A 16081-nucleotide genomic window follows, 5' to 3' on the forward strand; every position below is an offset into this window, starting at 1 on the left:
CCATTTACAGCTATAATGGGTTGCATAATGTCCAGTTAGGCTTAATTTATGTCTAAACATCTGTTCGAGGAAATTATTTTATGCTATCACAAACTGAGTGCAAAGTCCAAAAATAACACGAGTTATTATTTACAGTAACCCTGCCCTTGCTAAGAGGAAATGTTTTCTAAATCTCACATCGAAAATGAACTAATACGATAAAGGGCATTTCATTCAAACAGCACACCGGCTACGTCTACAGTTAGGTCATTTATCATTTTGCTGTAAGACAGAATATCGTTTTTACTATATTATTAATTTTATTTAATAAAGGCCCTTCTATATAATTTCTAAATAATTAAAAAAAATCCCTGAGAGATATACATGTTATAAACATACTCTTTAATGACATCACGGAACTCCATCATAAAAAAAAAACATTAAATTCTGTTCTTGGGGATTTTTTTGGTAAGGAAAAATTGAATGGCTTGTACTGAGTGCAGCTTGTCTGGTTAAAAAAAGAAAACGTATGCTATAGTACCATCTAGTGGATATTACACGTAATTTATTTACCGCATCAGCAACTTAAACATCTAAAAATTGTTTTCACCTCAAGCAATGATCATACAAAACCCAAAAAGAAAATCAAGAGAACAAGAAGCCTTTGAATGTTAATGGTTTATTTACAACTGTACATACAACAATAAAAGTACACTAACACATATAAAGCATCATTGACAGTATTCAGAGAAAATCCAGAACAAATAGCACTTAAGGACAATAATAACAATAATAATAATCAAAAACTGCACATTTTAAGCATTGCTTATGATGCCATGTATACATGCTTGTGCCAGAAATTGATCTGAACATAAAATAGACAAGATCACAATAAATTTGTAGTTCACAATGATTCACTTCTCACACCTGCAGGTGTCTGTCATACACATAAGTCCATTGGCATGAGCGCAGACCATTTGTCCTTTAATTGACACGACAAGCACGAATCATGAGCAGCTGTAGAAGGATGAAAAGTGGAGATACAATAAGCCCGAACCACAAATCTTGTGCCCGTTCCTGTTCGGCCAGTTTCTGGCATAGCAGTACCTCACACACCAGCTTGAGGCTGAGCACAGTCAGCACCCACAGCAAGCGCAGCACTGCCAGACGCTTCTCTCCTTCTTGATAGAGCCGGATGGATACAATGGCGGTGAAGTAGGTACTGAGGCCATCAGCAGTGAACAAGGGTGAGAAGACAAGCCACCAACTCATCTCAAGAGTCTGCTTATCCACGTCCATGTGCAAGGCCACCAGCACACTGAAAACCAGCAGTGCGCCCAAGTGGAGGAACAGTTCGAATGTGGCAAAGCCCAGCCATTGCACCAGCTCTCGCAGAGAGAACAGCATTATTAATGGCTGCTGCTGACTGTTGTTTACCTGGTCAAACACTAGTATAAGGAGTTAGAAGTGGAGAAAACATTCAAATAAGTCAGTGGATAAAAGTCTATGAAAAATCCTCCACTGAACAGTGTTTCGCTATTTTGGCAGCATCATGCTCCTTTTGAGATGGACCCAGTCCACTTTCTTCAGATGCATTTGACAAATCTGAAAAAATAAATGATGGAAAAACGCTTCATTATCCATTCCATTAAATATAAGTGTGAATATATATATATATATATATATATATATATATATATATATATATATATATATATATATATATATATATAACCACATGTTATAATCACATAAAGAGAATATAATTGTAATATGACTAAATATAGAATATAATTGCGAAATATATATATATAATAGATGTTACATCATTTTGAAAAAAAAAAAAATACACATTTGCTCACCACGGTTTTTGCACAACTGTATTCTTGAACTTTCTGATTATAATTTAAATTATTACTGTATATACTTAACTAATTCACATTTAACTATCCGTAACATCATATCGTATGTTTTTAAAAAACACTTGCAGTTATATGTAGATTAACGTCAATCATTGCAGCATCGTTTTTATAAGGATACACAAGCTTGCTGTCAGTTAGCATAAGATGACGAGTACTAAATGTGCCAATGATACGCTGAAAAAAACATTTACCTCACAGATATTACTCGCAGCGACGGCTGAAGGCAAACATAACGTAAACCTACATTTTTAAATGGTCTTTAATGGACGGGTGGGTTGACAGCGGCGGATAAACAGCTGTAATGAACACAAGCTAACCGATGTGAGCTATTTACCTTGTAAAAGGAGCCCAATGAGCTATCGCGATATTTCAAAAACAAATAATCCATTTAAGAAATGTCGCGAGACTAGCGAAACATTCTTTTTCTACGGAGGCCGAGATGCATAAAAGACCTTTGAAATTACAGAAATGAAAAAGCACTAGAATGAAAACCATACAAGACAACAGGCGTGGCTTATCGGAATCAGCATAGGTTACATGGAGCTCAGTTTTCTGTTGTGTGGCAGCATGGTTTTATGGGGTTCCATTTTTTTGAAAAGCTTGTAGGAACATATTTCATTCACAGGTACAATATTTTTTACTATTTTATAGTTTTAATAGTACACAATACAAAAAAACTAGAATAGATATGACAGTATCGTACTTTACTTAAATAAAAGGTGAGTAACTGGGCCATCAATCGCCCCCTAGAGGAATAGATGTTTGGTATTAAACATTGACGGATGATTTCCTCTCAATGAAAGAATTGCACATGTCGTTTGAGGTTTAAGGAGCAACTCTGCAGTTAGCAAGATCTGGGTCATTTACGGTTTCCCATTCGCGCCGACTAAACACAAAGTAAGTTAATCTCAATTTAATTTCTGATGATAGTTTGTGAAATGTTTTAGACGCTTTATGTGTCCGTAACATTTGCATTTTTCAGTATTTATTATGCAGTGTTTAGGACGAGCAATATTGGCTAAAAGAAACCTGTCAGAACTAACCAATTTCAATTGTTAAAAATATTTGACCAAAAAGTTTAACGTAGGCACTGCTTTTGAATGTTTTTATTCAATTATGTAACTTTCCAAAAAAGTATTTTTGTCATAATTATTGAAGTTAAATTTAAAGAATTAGTTAATAACGCAACATGGAAGATTTAATCAATGTGTTATGAAGGTTTGCTGCTTAACCATTCCAACCATGGTTTAATTACCATAAGTTGGTTATTGGTGTACTTTAAAGAAAGTTACCATACTAATTACATTTATGTTAAAAAAAAAGTACTTTCTGTTAAATGTAGTTGATTCAGTCAAGCAGGTGATTAATTGTGTCTTGTGAGTATTTCTGCATGCCTGCTTTCTTGGTATGGGAGAATGTGCAGCAGCAGCTTTACTCTTTGCTCATTCATTCATAAGAATTATTATAAAGTCAGTCAGTGGACAGAATAACAAATCACCCTGGATGTGTTCTTAGTAATTTCCATCAGTTATTAATGTTATTTATCTATTTAAATTCATATTACTGTTTTGTTTTATTTTAGTCTTAATAATGTTAATGACATTTAATTTTACATTTGAATTGAATTTTTTAGTAGTTTTTGAAAAACACTTAAACGCTATCTTAATTACATTAAGAACTAAATAATGTAGCTATTAGAAATAATAAATGTCGTTAGGTGCATTGTTTTAAAATGTGAAATGTCTAATAAGCTCTAATACAATATTTGTTATTATTTTAATTGTTGTCATTGATAGGCATGGGACGATAACTGTTTTCAAGGTATACCGCGGTTTGGAAAAGTCAAGGTTTTAAAACCACCAACATTTTCTGCTATACCATTTTTACGTTATATTGGTACATGCAAGTTTTTTTTTTTTTTTTGTTTTTTTTTTACGTTTTGTTTTAACTTTGCCATTTTATATTGTAATGAAATCTGTGTTTTTGAAACTAATGAAGACAGCAGAGGTCAATAATTCATTTGAATTATTTAGCCTGGCGTGTTTACTGTTCTAAAATATTTAAAATGTTTCTCAAAATAAAATATATCGCTTTTAAAGGGGGATTTTTTTTGTCGTTTTTTTAACCCAGACATTTAAAAGGAATATATTTTAGAGCAGTAATCACAATACCGTCAAACCGTGATATTTTTATCCAAGGTTATCATACCATCAGAATCTTATCCCGGACCATGCTTAGTCGTTGATAGTATTTTCCACCTGGAAACAAGATAATGAAACAATTTTTGTTTGTTTGATTTTTGCGGCTGCGGGATATGAAGCGAATTCTGCCACCATGTCATACAGTATGTTGAGCCAATTGTGTCACTAAATGTTTATTTTCCATTTGAATCTACAGCACAATGACACAGCCGGCAGAATCTATTCTACACAGTGGTTACTTCCACCCTACTCTCCGATACTGGCAGACCTGTGCTTCAGACCTCAGACCAGATAACCTTATATATCCTATCTTCATTACGTAATTCCTTTCTTCTTTATAATTATTCGTTACTTTTTTTATATTCTTTGTTCATAACCAAAAATGTGGTAATGTTTGTTTTATTTAATTAAGGTGAAATAATTAGGTCCCTTTCTGAATTATTTTAACAGTGACAGCCCTGATGCAGTTGAACCAATTGCAAGTCTTCCTGGCCAAGCAAGGTATCATTTATAGCTCATGGTCTATTTACAACATTACCTTTTGTTCCGTGTTCATTCAGTACATTCACATGGGCAATATATGCAACAAACCTCATTGCATCATAACCAGTCATTCTTTTTTACTATTATCCTTAAAGGTTTATTTCAAACGCAGCACAAATTTATAATGTATTAATGATATTTAAAATAATGTTGGTAGCCAAACAGTTTATGTTCCCTACTGGATTCCATACAGGCACTTAAAAGGATCGTTCACACTGAAATGAAAATTTACTCACCCTCAAGTGGTTCCATACCTTTATGAGTTTCTTTATTCTGCTTAACACAAATGAAGATATTTTGAAGAATGTTAGAAACCAAAAATCAATGACTTCATGTTTCCAGAAGAAAAGAAATTCAAACAGGTTCTTGACAAGTGAAGTGTGGGTAAATGATGACAGAATCTTTGGGATAAACTATGTATGAAACATTTGAATATAAACATTAAATTAAAAAAAAAAGAAGGCAATGAGACTTCTAATAAAATTCCCTCTAGAAAGTCAAGGTAGTTTGGCACAAGAGACTATGTAGATTTTAGTCTTATCTTAGTTTAATAAATTTTTTCTTTATTAACTTTAATATTTTGAGCAAGAATATAGGTAGACAATGACCATTAATACCTTTGAAATGTGAAGTGAAAGTCATGATGTGTACAACAAAGATGGAGTTTGGATGTGAAGTTTAAGCTGGAAGGCTGAGATAAGCTTTATGTTGGGCGGAGATGGAGGTTGTCAATAAAGCAGATAGATAAGCCAAGGATCCGTTTATTCTGAGAGATTACGTCTCCTCATTGCCTTAGGCCGCGTTTACACTAATACGTTTTAGTTTTAAAATGCATAAGTTTTGCTGCGAGTACACCTTCCATCCACACTACCTCGGAGTTTTCAAGTACCAAAAACGAAGTGTTTTGAAACTACTGGGGAGGCGTTTTGGTTTTAAAACACTGCTGCTCCGTGTCAGTGTGGATGGGGGGGGAGAAAATGGAGACATCTGAAAACGGAGGTGTGGCTGCAAACATTTATCTGATTGGGGCTTTTTCCCAATATTAAGTGCAGAAAGTTCAGTCTTGCATCCTCTTCTTGTAAGTTCAGACTTCGCAAGTTTGATATGGAAAACAAACTCCCGAGGACACGTTGCATAAATCTTCAAATGGGACCATGTAGGCTACATTAAAACATCATTCACATCACCCTGGCTTTGTTGTTTCACTATCTTAACAATAAAATGAAAACTTGATATAAGGAACTGCCTATTTTCAATTTGATATTAACACCTTAATTGACACCAAAAATGTTGAGGCATCGTGTAGCTACATATCTGACTGTAATCTTCACTGTATACATATTTAGTTGTTAAAGTCAGGTTTGGTTATTTTGTCAATTAATACAGACTGCATTCAGAATGCTGCTTGCTTGACTAATGGAAGTCAAACAGAGCAATAATTTGCTAAATTGTGACTAACAAAGGCTATGTGGAGTATACCAGGACCATTTGATTAATATGAACGGGATCGACGTGTAATATAATGGGAACTTTTCTGAAGGTAGTCTTATCTTCATAACTGTTCAAAAGTTATAGCTGGTGTCCTGAATCTCATGCTTAGGCCTTCATGTTAGGGCTGAACAATCTATGGTTTGAGCATTGATATCTGCAATAGTCACATTGCAGGATTAGATTATTTATTAATGATTAAAAGATTGAGATAATATTAAATGTATATACAGTTGAAGTCAGAATTATTAGCCCTCTTGTTTATTTGATTCCCCAATTTCTGTTTAACGGAGAGAAGATTTTTTCAACACATTTCTAAACATAATAGTTTTAATAACTCATTTCTTATAACTGATTTATGTTATCTTTGCCATGATGACAGTAAATAATATTTGACTAGATATTTTTCAAGACACTTCTATACAGCTTAAAATGACATTTAAAGGCTTAACTAGGTTAATTAGGTTAACTAGGCAGGTTAGGGTAATTTAGGGAAGTTATTGTATAGAGATGGTTTGTTCTGTAGACTATTGAAACAAAATATAGCTTAAAGGGGCTAAAAATTTTGACCTTAAAATGTTTTTAAAAAAATGTAAAACTACTTTTATTCCAGCCGAAATAGAACAAATAAGACTTTCTCCAGAAGAATAAACATTATCAGACATGCTGTAAAAATTTCCTTGCTCTGTTAAACATCATTTGGGAAATATTTAAAATAATAATAATAATAATTTAAAGGGGGGCTAATAATTCTGACTTCAGCTGTGTATTTTAATTATTTATACAGCGATGACCATGTTAATTTATGTTTGATTTGTTAAATTTTTGTATCTAGATACTGTTTGACTCCCCAGAAACCCATAAAGCACTGTTGTTTTATTTTTTCTCTGTCGTATTTATGTATGCTTGTAATTTATTATATTTCATGTATGATGTATGTGCACTGCATTTTGATCATCCCAGATGATCAACTTGATCATCCCAGTTGATCTAAATGAATAAAATCTTTCCAAATAGATTAATCATCATGATGAGTCATCATATCGCAGCAAAACAAAATATCGCAATGTCAGATTTTTCCAATATCATGCAGTCCTACTTCATGTAGTGCTAGTGTTTCATGTAAAATTAAATGGATAACTTAATGTTAAATGGATAGGTTATTGAAAAATAACCTGTCTGAGTTTCTTTCTTCTGTTGAACGCAAAAGCAGATATTTTAAAGAAAGCTTGAAACCTGAAACCATTCTTTCATTTTCATTCAGTCTTTCATTTGTTTTTTCTACTATGGATGCAAATGGTTACAGGTTTTCAATGCCTTTCTTATCTGCTTTTTGTTTAACAGAAGCAAAACGCATAAAGTTTATAACCACTTCAGGGTGAGTAAAAAGTAAGTACATACAGTCAGTGGTGTAAAGTAACAAATTACAAATACACACATTACTGTATTTGAGTAGTTTTTCTCAGAAATTCTAATTAACTAAGTAGTTTCAAAAATTTGTACTTTTCCTTGAGTATATTTTAGTACTGTATTGGTACTTTTACTCATCAACCTGCAGTTACTACTTTATTTTTTTCTTGTCTATGGAGATTAGAAAAATCTGTCCTGTGATTCCTGTCCAATCAAATTGCAGATAGAAGGTAATTTGTATCATAATAAACTACTTCAAGACATGCGCTTTACATTGCAGCAAACTGTTTGGAAGCATTAAAAGTGTCCAAGAAGATGTTCAAAATCTTTACATGCATTGAGACTGTTTAGATGCATGTCACTGATGAGATGACGGATATTTACTGTATGATGACCAAAATGGTCTTAAACACCCAGCAGGCACAAGATGTCAACATGCCGTCACATTGACATTGTACCCTAACGTCGTAGGGACGTTGCAAATCGGGTTAACGTCAGAACTCAACGTCAATGTCCACCCTAAAATCAACCAAATATCAAACGTCTTATGATGTTACAGCTTGATGTTGAGTCGACGTTATCACTATGACGTCTATCAGACGTTGGATTTTGGTTGCCATAACTGATGAATAAATGTCAGTATTTGGCGGCAATAGGTTGTTGGTTTAAGATGTTGGCTTGGCATTAGATTTTGGTCACTTTCTAACAACCTAAAATCGACCAAATATCAAAGTCATTGGATGTCGTTATTGGACATCAAAATAACTTTGTTCTTTTAACAGCATAATACTCACTGCTCTTGAGTACTTTTAAAAGGGCTACTTTTTACTCATACTTTGAGTAATATTTACAACAGGTATTTTTACTCTACTCGCACTACAATTTTAGGCAAGTAATGGTACTTTTACTTAAGTATGCTTTTTCAGTACTCATTCCACTACTGCATACAGTGCTCAGCATATTTGAACTCCTAAAACATATATGATTTACAAATCTCTCATTTAAATTAATATTTTTACAATAATGGCTTTACAATAATATGTTTGTGCATATACATTAGTCAGTACTCAGGCCAAATCTGGAGCTTATCTGACAAAATAACTTATGATAACGGTCTAAAATGATTACACCCAAATTTATATGTTAGGGGAAAATATTAAACAAAAATTTTAAAAAGAGCTAAATTAAAAAAAAAAAACAAATGTATAAAATTTTGTAGTTTGTAAATTTGTTTTTCAATATTTTGCATAAATTGAATTGTATTATCTTTCTATTTTTAAAAATGTTTGGTGAGTAAAATATTATTTTAATAAATATCCATTTAATAAATCTGTTTTATTCAAAGGCACCGAAATATATGACCGATATTAGGGATAACTTAATAAAAATATTCATTTGCAAAATGGGGTGTACTCCATTATGCCGAGCGCTGTATTTGTTTTTTGGTGAACTATCCCTTTTAGAAATCTTATTTAAGTTATGATATGATGCTCATTCTCCTGATTTTAGATACGGTGTTAATAAGATAGAAGGTTTACTTCGTCCTCTTGTGGATAAAGGCCTGAAGTGTGTGCTGATTTTTGGAGTTCCAGCAAAAGTTGCAAAGGTCAGTGAGAAATGAAATGGCTTCAGTAAGACTGCTGTCAGTTATTGAAATGAAAGTATGTTACGAAGAGGTTTATAAAACATCTCAATGTCTCCTCACTTGTTTTCTCAGGATGAAAGGGGCTCTGGCGCAGACGCAGATGACACACCTGCAGTGCTGGCTGTAAAGAAACTACGGAGCACATTCCCTGAGCTTGTGTTGGCCTGTGATGTGTGTCTTTGTCCGTATACCTCTCATGGACACTGTGGTTAGTTACAAAACTGTCTGTTTAAATATACAGTTGAAGTCAAAATTACTAGCCCTCCTGTAAAATTTTTTTCTTTTTCAAACATTTCCCAAATGCTGTTTAACAGAGCAAGGATTTTTTCCCACAGTATTTCTTATAATATATGTTTTTTTCTTCTGTATTTGTTTAACTTAGGCTAGAATAAAAGCAGTTTTAAATTAATTGAAAAACATTTTAAGCAGTACTTTTTTTTTATTTGTCTACAGAACAAACCACTGTTATACAATGATTTGCCCTAACTTGCCTAGTTACCCTAATTAACCCAGTAAAGCCTTTAAATGTCACAAGATAAAAGAAATCAGTTATTAGAAATGAGTTATTAAAGCTATTATGTTTAGAAATGTGTTGAAAAATATCTTCTAGCTGTTAAACAAAAGTTGGGAAAAAAATAAACAGTGGGACAAATAATTCTGACTAACTGTATTTTAGTCTTTTCTTTGCTTTCATCATTTAATTTAAATGGTCTATATAATATCTAGATATTATATTAATTAATATATATATATATATATATTTAATAATTTTTTTTTTTTTTTTTTTTTTTTAATATATATATATATTAAGTATATATATGCCTAAAGTAGTTTCATATAATCAAAAGCTCAGTCAAACTCAATAATTTTTCCAGTCTAAGTAAATTAAGAATAAAGCATTGAAACTAAAATACATCAAATGAAATTTGGCATCATTACCTCAAAATCCACGCTATTGATATTAATTCTAAGTTTTGCTATAAATAATGTAACACTGTTAATTAATGATTGATGTTTTAAATTATTAACTTCACATTGAAGGAGTGTTCAATGATAGATATAATAGAAAAAATTAAGCCATAAATGAATAGGGTTATTTAAAAAAAGCAAGCATAATTCAGGAGGAGTCTTAAACTCTTTTAAGAGAACGAGGACCTGAAATCAACAATTAGTCAATTATGAGCCAATTATTACCCTCATTATGGTTACCACACCTCAAAACGTTTAAATCATGTACTGTATGTCAATACATTTGATGGGAGTTTGACATTAAACTGCTCCAATGAACTTGAACTTGTTCCTCGTGCATCTCATCCCATGCCTCCAGGGCTATTTTCAAAACGTAATTTTACAGCTTGTTTTAATATATTTATTAATATAATTATTTTCATGAGGAATACAAAATATTAAGCATGTATATATGAGCCGAGTCTGTAAATCTCACTAAAAGTGAAATAAAGTTTGAGAAAAGCAGCACAGAGGCTTGAGCCATTAGCACCTGACTAATGCAGGTATTATTGCAATAATTAATGTTTTTATGAAAGAGCGATTGAGCTTGTGTGTTACAAAACAGGAGCACTGAAAACACATTTTTCTTTAAATGCATGTACCTACATCATACCTGTGATTGTGTGTCTGTTTGTACGGTAGAGAATGTTTCTCTGTTTTCATTAAGTTATATAATTTTTACATCTACTTTATTGTTTAATACATTTATTTACTTGGTGACTGTTATAGGCTGTAAGGACCAGGTAACAAACATTTAATAGCATTGTATAAATAAATTAAATAATATATAAATAAATAGGGAACGCACAGTCATAAATAGCAGTGGGGTAACTACATTTGTGACTGCTGAATTAAAAAAATATACATATATTTAAAATCTTTTACCTACTATATTTAAATAAACCATTTATTACCATATAACCAGTTATATTACCATAGTATGTGACTTGTGATTTTTCACTGTGTCATTTTAAGGAATCCTACGTGAAGATGGCAGCTTGGATAATGCTGCAAGCTGTTTGAGGTTGGCTGAAGTTGCTTTGGCTTACGCTCGAGCAGGTTAGTCCTCAATTGTTTACATTTCGCAGTTCCATTACATATAATGGGCCTCGTGCATGAAACTAGCTAACTGAATTGTTTGTGTGTTTTTGATTTGTAAAGCTGTTCTGACAAACTTTGAGATTAATGAAAGTGTTAATATTTTCCAAATGTTAGTTGATTTAAAAAATGTGCTGCCAAAATGCAGAGTAAACTTTTTAAAAACAATATTCATCATCTTTCACTTGTTCCAAACTCGCTTCAGTTTCCTTCTCCCGTTACAGACAAAGGAATATATTTTAAAATAAGCTGGAACCATTGACTTCCTACTATGGAAGTCAGTGGTTACAGTTTTTCAGCTTTCTTTAAAATACTTTCCGTTGAACAGAATAAAGAACGTTCAGTAAATATAAAGTAAATTGTGTTTTTGTTAGGGTGAACCATCCCTTTGAATATTTATTGTCATGCAAATGGCTACAATTATAAAATCTACTAGAACGAAAACTTAAAAGGGACTTCAGCTATTCTACTGCGTAAAGGGACATTTACATATTTATCTATAATTTACATGCAAAGGATTAGGCTAATTGTGAATGAGTGAGCCATTCGCTGAACATTTCATTTCTTGAACATACACTTGTAACACAGTGTTTAACAAATATTTATGGAACATTTTGTCAATCCAAAGGAGTTTTTTTGTTGCGCACAAATTACACAATTCGAATGAGGCCCAATATGTGCATTTTTCTAAAAATATGTCTAAGAGTCATCTTTATTACATGAGGGCACACTTTTTTCTCCCCTTAGGCTGCCACATCATTGCCCCTTCAGATATGATGGATGGACGAATTGCAGCCATTAAGCAAGCTCTAATTGCCAATGATCTTGGCAACAAGGTTCAGAGAAGTGACTTCTGGATAAACATAATAGAGTAAAGCAGAATATAGCAGATACTGATTCAGTCTCTTTTGCCTTTCCTAGGTGTCAGTGCTGAGCTATAGTGCTAAATTTGCATCCTGCTACTATGGACCATTCAGGTTGGATGCAGTTATTCTTAGGTCTTGTGTAGTGCTAGAATATGAGAACACTGGGATATTTTTATTCATTATATATTCAAAATTAAAGAAAAGAACTAATTCAATTTCTCTTTACACTGAAAGAGATGCTGCCCAATCTAAGCCTGCTTTTGGAGACAGACGATGTTATCAGTTGCCTCCTGGTGCCCGAGGACTAGCACTACGAGCTTGTGTAAGAAAATAAGACATCACAAAATGAACCAACAAACTAAAATGTTCTTTGTCTTTTTTGCTTCAATGTGATTTCCTGTTTCACATGTAATCTGAACTGCAATGTTTCTACTGCATTACTACAAGAGCACTGTAGCAATTGTTTTTAAATATGACATGCTTTAAATAAAGTATAAGAAAAGTTTTATTTCCCTTTTGTTTCTGTTAGGACCGGGATGTGAAAGAAGGTGCTGACATGCTGATGGTGAAACCTGGATTACCATATCTTGATATTGTGCGAGAAGTAAAGAATAAGGTAAATCTGTGTAGTCTGTGTGTGATTGATGACTTGCCACACATAACTGTTGCCGGGGGGTTAAAGTCCCTGGTGTCTGGCTTAGATCAAGACCTTTTTTTACGTTTGACTAAAAATCGAATCTGTTGGAGATGTCCAATAGATTAATAGGTACCTAAAAAAAAAGTTGTCACCAGAATGGGGAATTCCCAGAGTAAAATGAGAAAATATGATACACCAGTGTTTTGGAATATAGAAAAACTGTATCTGATTGGGCAGTTAAAAGATTTAACTTACGCCATCACCATACTGGTAGATCTGTGGGATAGCTGCATAATTACAATAAGTGAGATCCGAGACGTGACTCGCAACAGATCATTTGTTTATTTAAAGTCCCTGGTGTCTGGCTGAGATCAGGACCTTTTATTAGGGAATTAATAGGGAATTCCCAGAGTAAAATGAGAAAATATACATTGGTATATAGATACACTGGTGTTTTGTAAAGGTGTCTTTACTCTGTTTTTTATATTGTTTCCATTTTATTTATGCTTGTCTCTTTTATTCCTGTTTATGTAAAGCACTTTGAATTGCCACTGTGTATTAAATGTGCTGTATAAATAAACTTGCCTTGCCTAATTGGCCGTAGTGTATGAATGGGAATAAGTGTGTATGAATGTTTCCCAGTATTGGGTTAGGAAGGGCATCTGCTGCGTTAAACATATGCTGGAATAGTTGGTGGTTCATTCCGCTGTTGCGAAGTTTCTATAATATTTATGTATGAATGTACAGGGGTTGGACAATGAAACTGAAACATTGGCCAATTTAGTATCGGAGGTTTTATGGCTAAATTTGACCAGCCTTGTGGCCAATCTTCATTGTAGCCCTACACCATACTAATGAATTATTTTGGTTTCAGTTTCATTGTCCAACCCCTGTATGTATGTGTTGTTATTATTTTATTATTATAATTATTTTTCAAATAAATAAGTCAGTCAGTAAATTTTAAAGAATGAGTATCATGTTTTTACTTGTTGTCTGTTTTCTGTCAGCACCCTACGCATCCATTGGCTGTGTACAATGTATCAGGTGAATTTGCCATGTTATGGCATGGAGCTGAAGCTGGAGCTTTTGACTTGCGCACTGCTGTGATGGAAGCTATGACTGCCTTCCGCCGAGCAGGTGAGAAGGGGGATATACAAGATCAAGTCATTCAAATGTACTGATGCAAGGTACTCCAGAATATTAAGTGTTCGATGTAACTAGTTACTGTTATTAAAAATTTTTTACACAAAAGTAATTTAAGTATTCTTAGGTAGATTTAATTACGGTTACTTATAACATCCTTACCTTAAATACTGTACAGGAATTCAACAGTTGTATATAATTCAATTCAGTGAAGCAGTATATGCTTAAGAAACAAAATGAATTGATAAATTAGTTTACAACAATAAACGGTATAAATTAAGAAAAGTGGAGTAATTATGAATCTAATGTTTGTCATTCAGATATTTTGCAAATAACCTCAATTTTAAAGTTTTTTTTTGTCTGAAAACTGCACATCCTTAAACAATTACATTTAAATGTAAACGTGTGACATGTTTTAAATACGCTATCATTACTTTGAAACGTTTTGTGTTTTGATACAATTGTGTTAATAAAAATAAAAAATAAATAAAAAGGTCCTGTTTTACTATACTCAAATTTACTCTATTTTTTATTTCAGGAGCTGACATCATCATAACCTACTACACTCCACAATTGCTCATATGGTTAACAGAGTAATCTGTTCTGTGAATGAAATCAGATCAAAGGAAATCTCCTGTTTTTCCTACATGTGACACTTGATATTTAAAATAGAACTATTTTAGGAAAAGATATGCCAAATCAGATATGCCTTCTTCTTTTATGATTTTTTTATGATTTATGTATTTAGTTCTACACAGTCAATTGTTATACATTAGTTATACATCAGTCAGATTTTATTTATCTAGTTTTCACATTTTGTCCATTTTGTTTATGTACTGATAAACAAAATTTGACATGTCCAGTTAAGCTTTACACTGTTTCTTGCAATATATTTGTCTATCTGTATATGACAAAAACAATAGTTAAGTTAAAGCCCATGTTTGAACATCACTCGTTTATTATGGGGGTCACATGGAGCACTTTTTATATGTCTCAAATTCACCACTAAACCTATGATGCTGAAAAGAAAAACACTGACCACGTTTTCAGAAATGCCCATCCCCTTCATAGAGTTTACAGGCATTTCATCATTGATGTCAGTAAAGAGAAAGTAGTAGAAATGTGAATGTATAGTTGATGCTTTCATTGCTAAGGGATTTCAAAAAGCTTCTTATATTGGAGACATGTTGAATTGGGACACTTGACCCGATGGATCTGCCATTGAGACTGTCCAAACTTGCTGTCCTGCAGGAGAAGATGTTTGTCAGGGTCATAATTAATGATTTAAAGTAAATAAAGGCACTCTCTAAGGTAATATCCATGTATCACTTACTGTTAGCATGTCACCTTGTTTTTGTGGCTCTTTTTGAAGATGCAAGACAAGAAGCCAACCTCTCCACCAGATAGGAACATCCTAAATGCACGAATAACATTACTTACTAGAACTACATATATTTGATAGAGAATGACTCATGGATTGGGTTGGCTGGCTGGGATGTAACTATTGCATATACTTTAGGTCTTTTGATCAGGACGATAAATGGTACTTGACTTGTATTAGAATTCCTCAAACTGAGAAACAGTATATTTTATAAAGTACAACGTGCATATATAAAATAGGAATACTGGGAATACTAAGACTTTGGTAATAAGCTGGAACTGGAATTCTGATAGATGTCACATAATATCTATTAGGACTTTAAAAATAAAAAGGACAATAATACATTTTAAAATACAAATGTTACTGATTCCCCTTAGGGCTATTTGCATACACATTTAGAGCTTGCTCATGTAAAATGATACAACCAGTGTCGGATTTCAAATCGATGTTTAGATTAAGGCATTAACTAAATTATTTTTTTAAATAATTAAATCACAAAAGCTGTAACTTTTTTCAGTTTCTACTATGTACACTTTATTGTAACCGTTTAATAACGTTACAGTAATTTCTTTAAACGAGCATTCTAATTTAACAGCGGAATGATACACCGTTAAAGAACTACTTTTAAACAAAGATTAAAAGTTTAAGTTTAAACTTACCTCTAATAATCAATCATAACAACATGATTTTATCCTTTCAAAATACGTCTATGTACTTCCAACAAAGCAGCAGTCGTGAACATTTTTCTGTGCTCGACTAG

The 16081-nt window shown here is 32.8% G+C and overlaps 2 protein-coding genes and 1 long non-coding RNA gene across 4 annotated transcripts; 1 reads left to right on the forward strand and 2 right to left on the reverse strand.

The window, feature by feature from the left end:
* Window positions 1-644: 644 nt before the first annotated feature.
* tmem203 (transmembrane protein 203) lies at window positions 645-2240 on the reverse strand. 2 transcript variants are annotated; one of them, XM_056457033.1, is made up of 2 exons: window positions 2146-2240; window positions 645-1584 (listed from the first exon to the last, which is right to left on the reverse strand). In XM_056457033.1, exon 2 carries the CDS (start codon window positions 1384-1386, stop codon window positions 964-966), a length of 423 nt encoding a protein of 140 aa, XP_056313008.1. In that variant the 5' UTR covers window positions 1387-1584; window positions 2146-2240; the 3' UTR covers window positions 645-963. The 2 variants fall into 2 exon arrangements, with proteins under 2 accessions (XP_056313008.1, XP_056313007.1); XM_056457032.1 differs by having other exon boundaries at window positions 2093-2240.
* Window positions 2241-2710: 470 nt separating this feature from the next.
* alad (aminolevulinate dehydratase) lies at window positions 2711-14835 on the forward strand. The gene is made up of 12 exons (XM_056458450.1): window positions 2711-2798; window positions 4299-4421; window positions 4553-4603; window positions 9053-9149; window positions 9261-9396; window positions 11172-11255; window positions 12042-12130; window positions 12216-12271; window positions 12395-12482; window positions 12690-12776; window positions 13805-13934; window positions 14479-14835. Exons 2-12 carry the CDS (start codon window positions 4303-4305, stop codon window positions 14535-14537), a joined length of 996 nt encoding a protein of 331 aa, XP_056314425.1. The 5' UTR covers window positions 2711-2798; window positions 4299-4302; the 3' UTR covers window positions 14538-14835.
* A 33-nt stretch (window positions 14836-14868) lies between these two features.
* LOC130229571 (uncharacterized) lies at window positions 14869-16081 on the reverse strand. The gene is made up of 3 exons (XR_008837855.1): window positions 15981-16081; window positions 15274-15354; window positions 14869-15185 (listed from the first exon to the last, which is right to left on the reverse strand). It is a non-coding gene; the product is annotated as an uncharacterized LOC130229571 (long non-coding RNA).

This window comes from Danio aesculapii, chromosome 5 (assembly GCF_903798145.1).
Source record: "Danio aesculapii chromosome 5, fDanAes4.1, whole genome shotgun sequence".
In the NCBI taxonomy this organism is placed as follows: domain Eukaryota; kingdom Metazoa; phylum Chordata; class Actinopteri; order Cypriniformes; family Danionidae; genus Danio; species Danio aesculapii.

Excerpts from the sequence above, each read along its gene's own strand:
- tmem203 (XM_056457033.1), bottom strand. The coding sequence starts at position 1,386 with ATGCTGTTCTCTCTGCGAGAGCTGGTGCAATGGCTGGGCTTTGCCACA.
- alad (XM_056458450.1), top strand. The coding sequence starts at position 4,303 with ATGACACAGCCGGCAGAATCTATTCTACACAGTGGTTACTTCCACCCT. Across the intron at positions 4,422-4,552 it reads ATATATCCTATCTTCATTAC|TGACAGCCCTGATGCAGTTG; the intron begins GTAATTCCTTTC and ends TTATTTTAACAG. Across the intron at positions 12,131-12,215 it reads CCAATGATCTTGGCAACAAG|GTGTCAGTGCTGAGCTATAG; the intron begins GTTCAGAGAAGT and ends TGCCTTTCCTAG.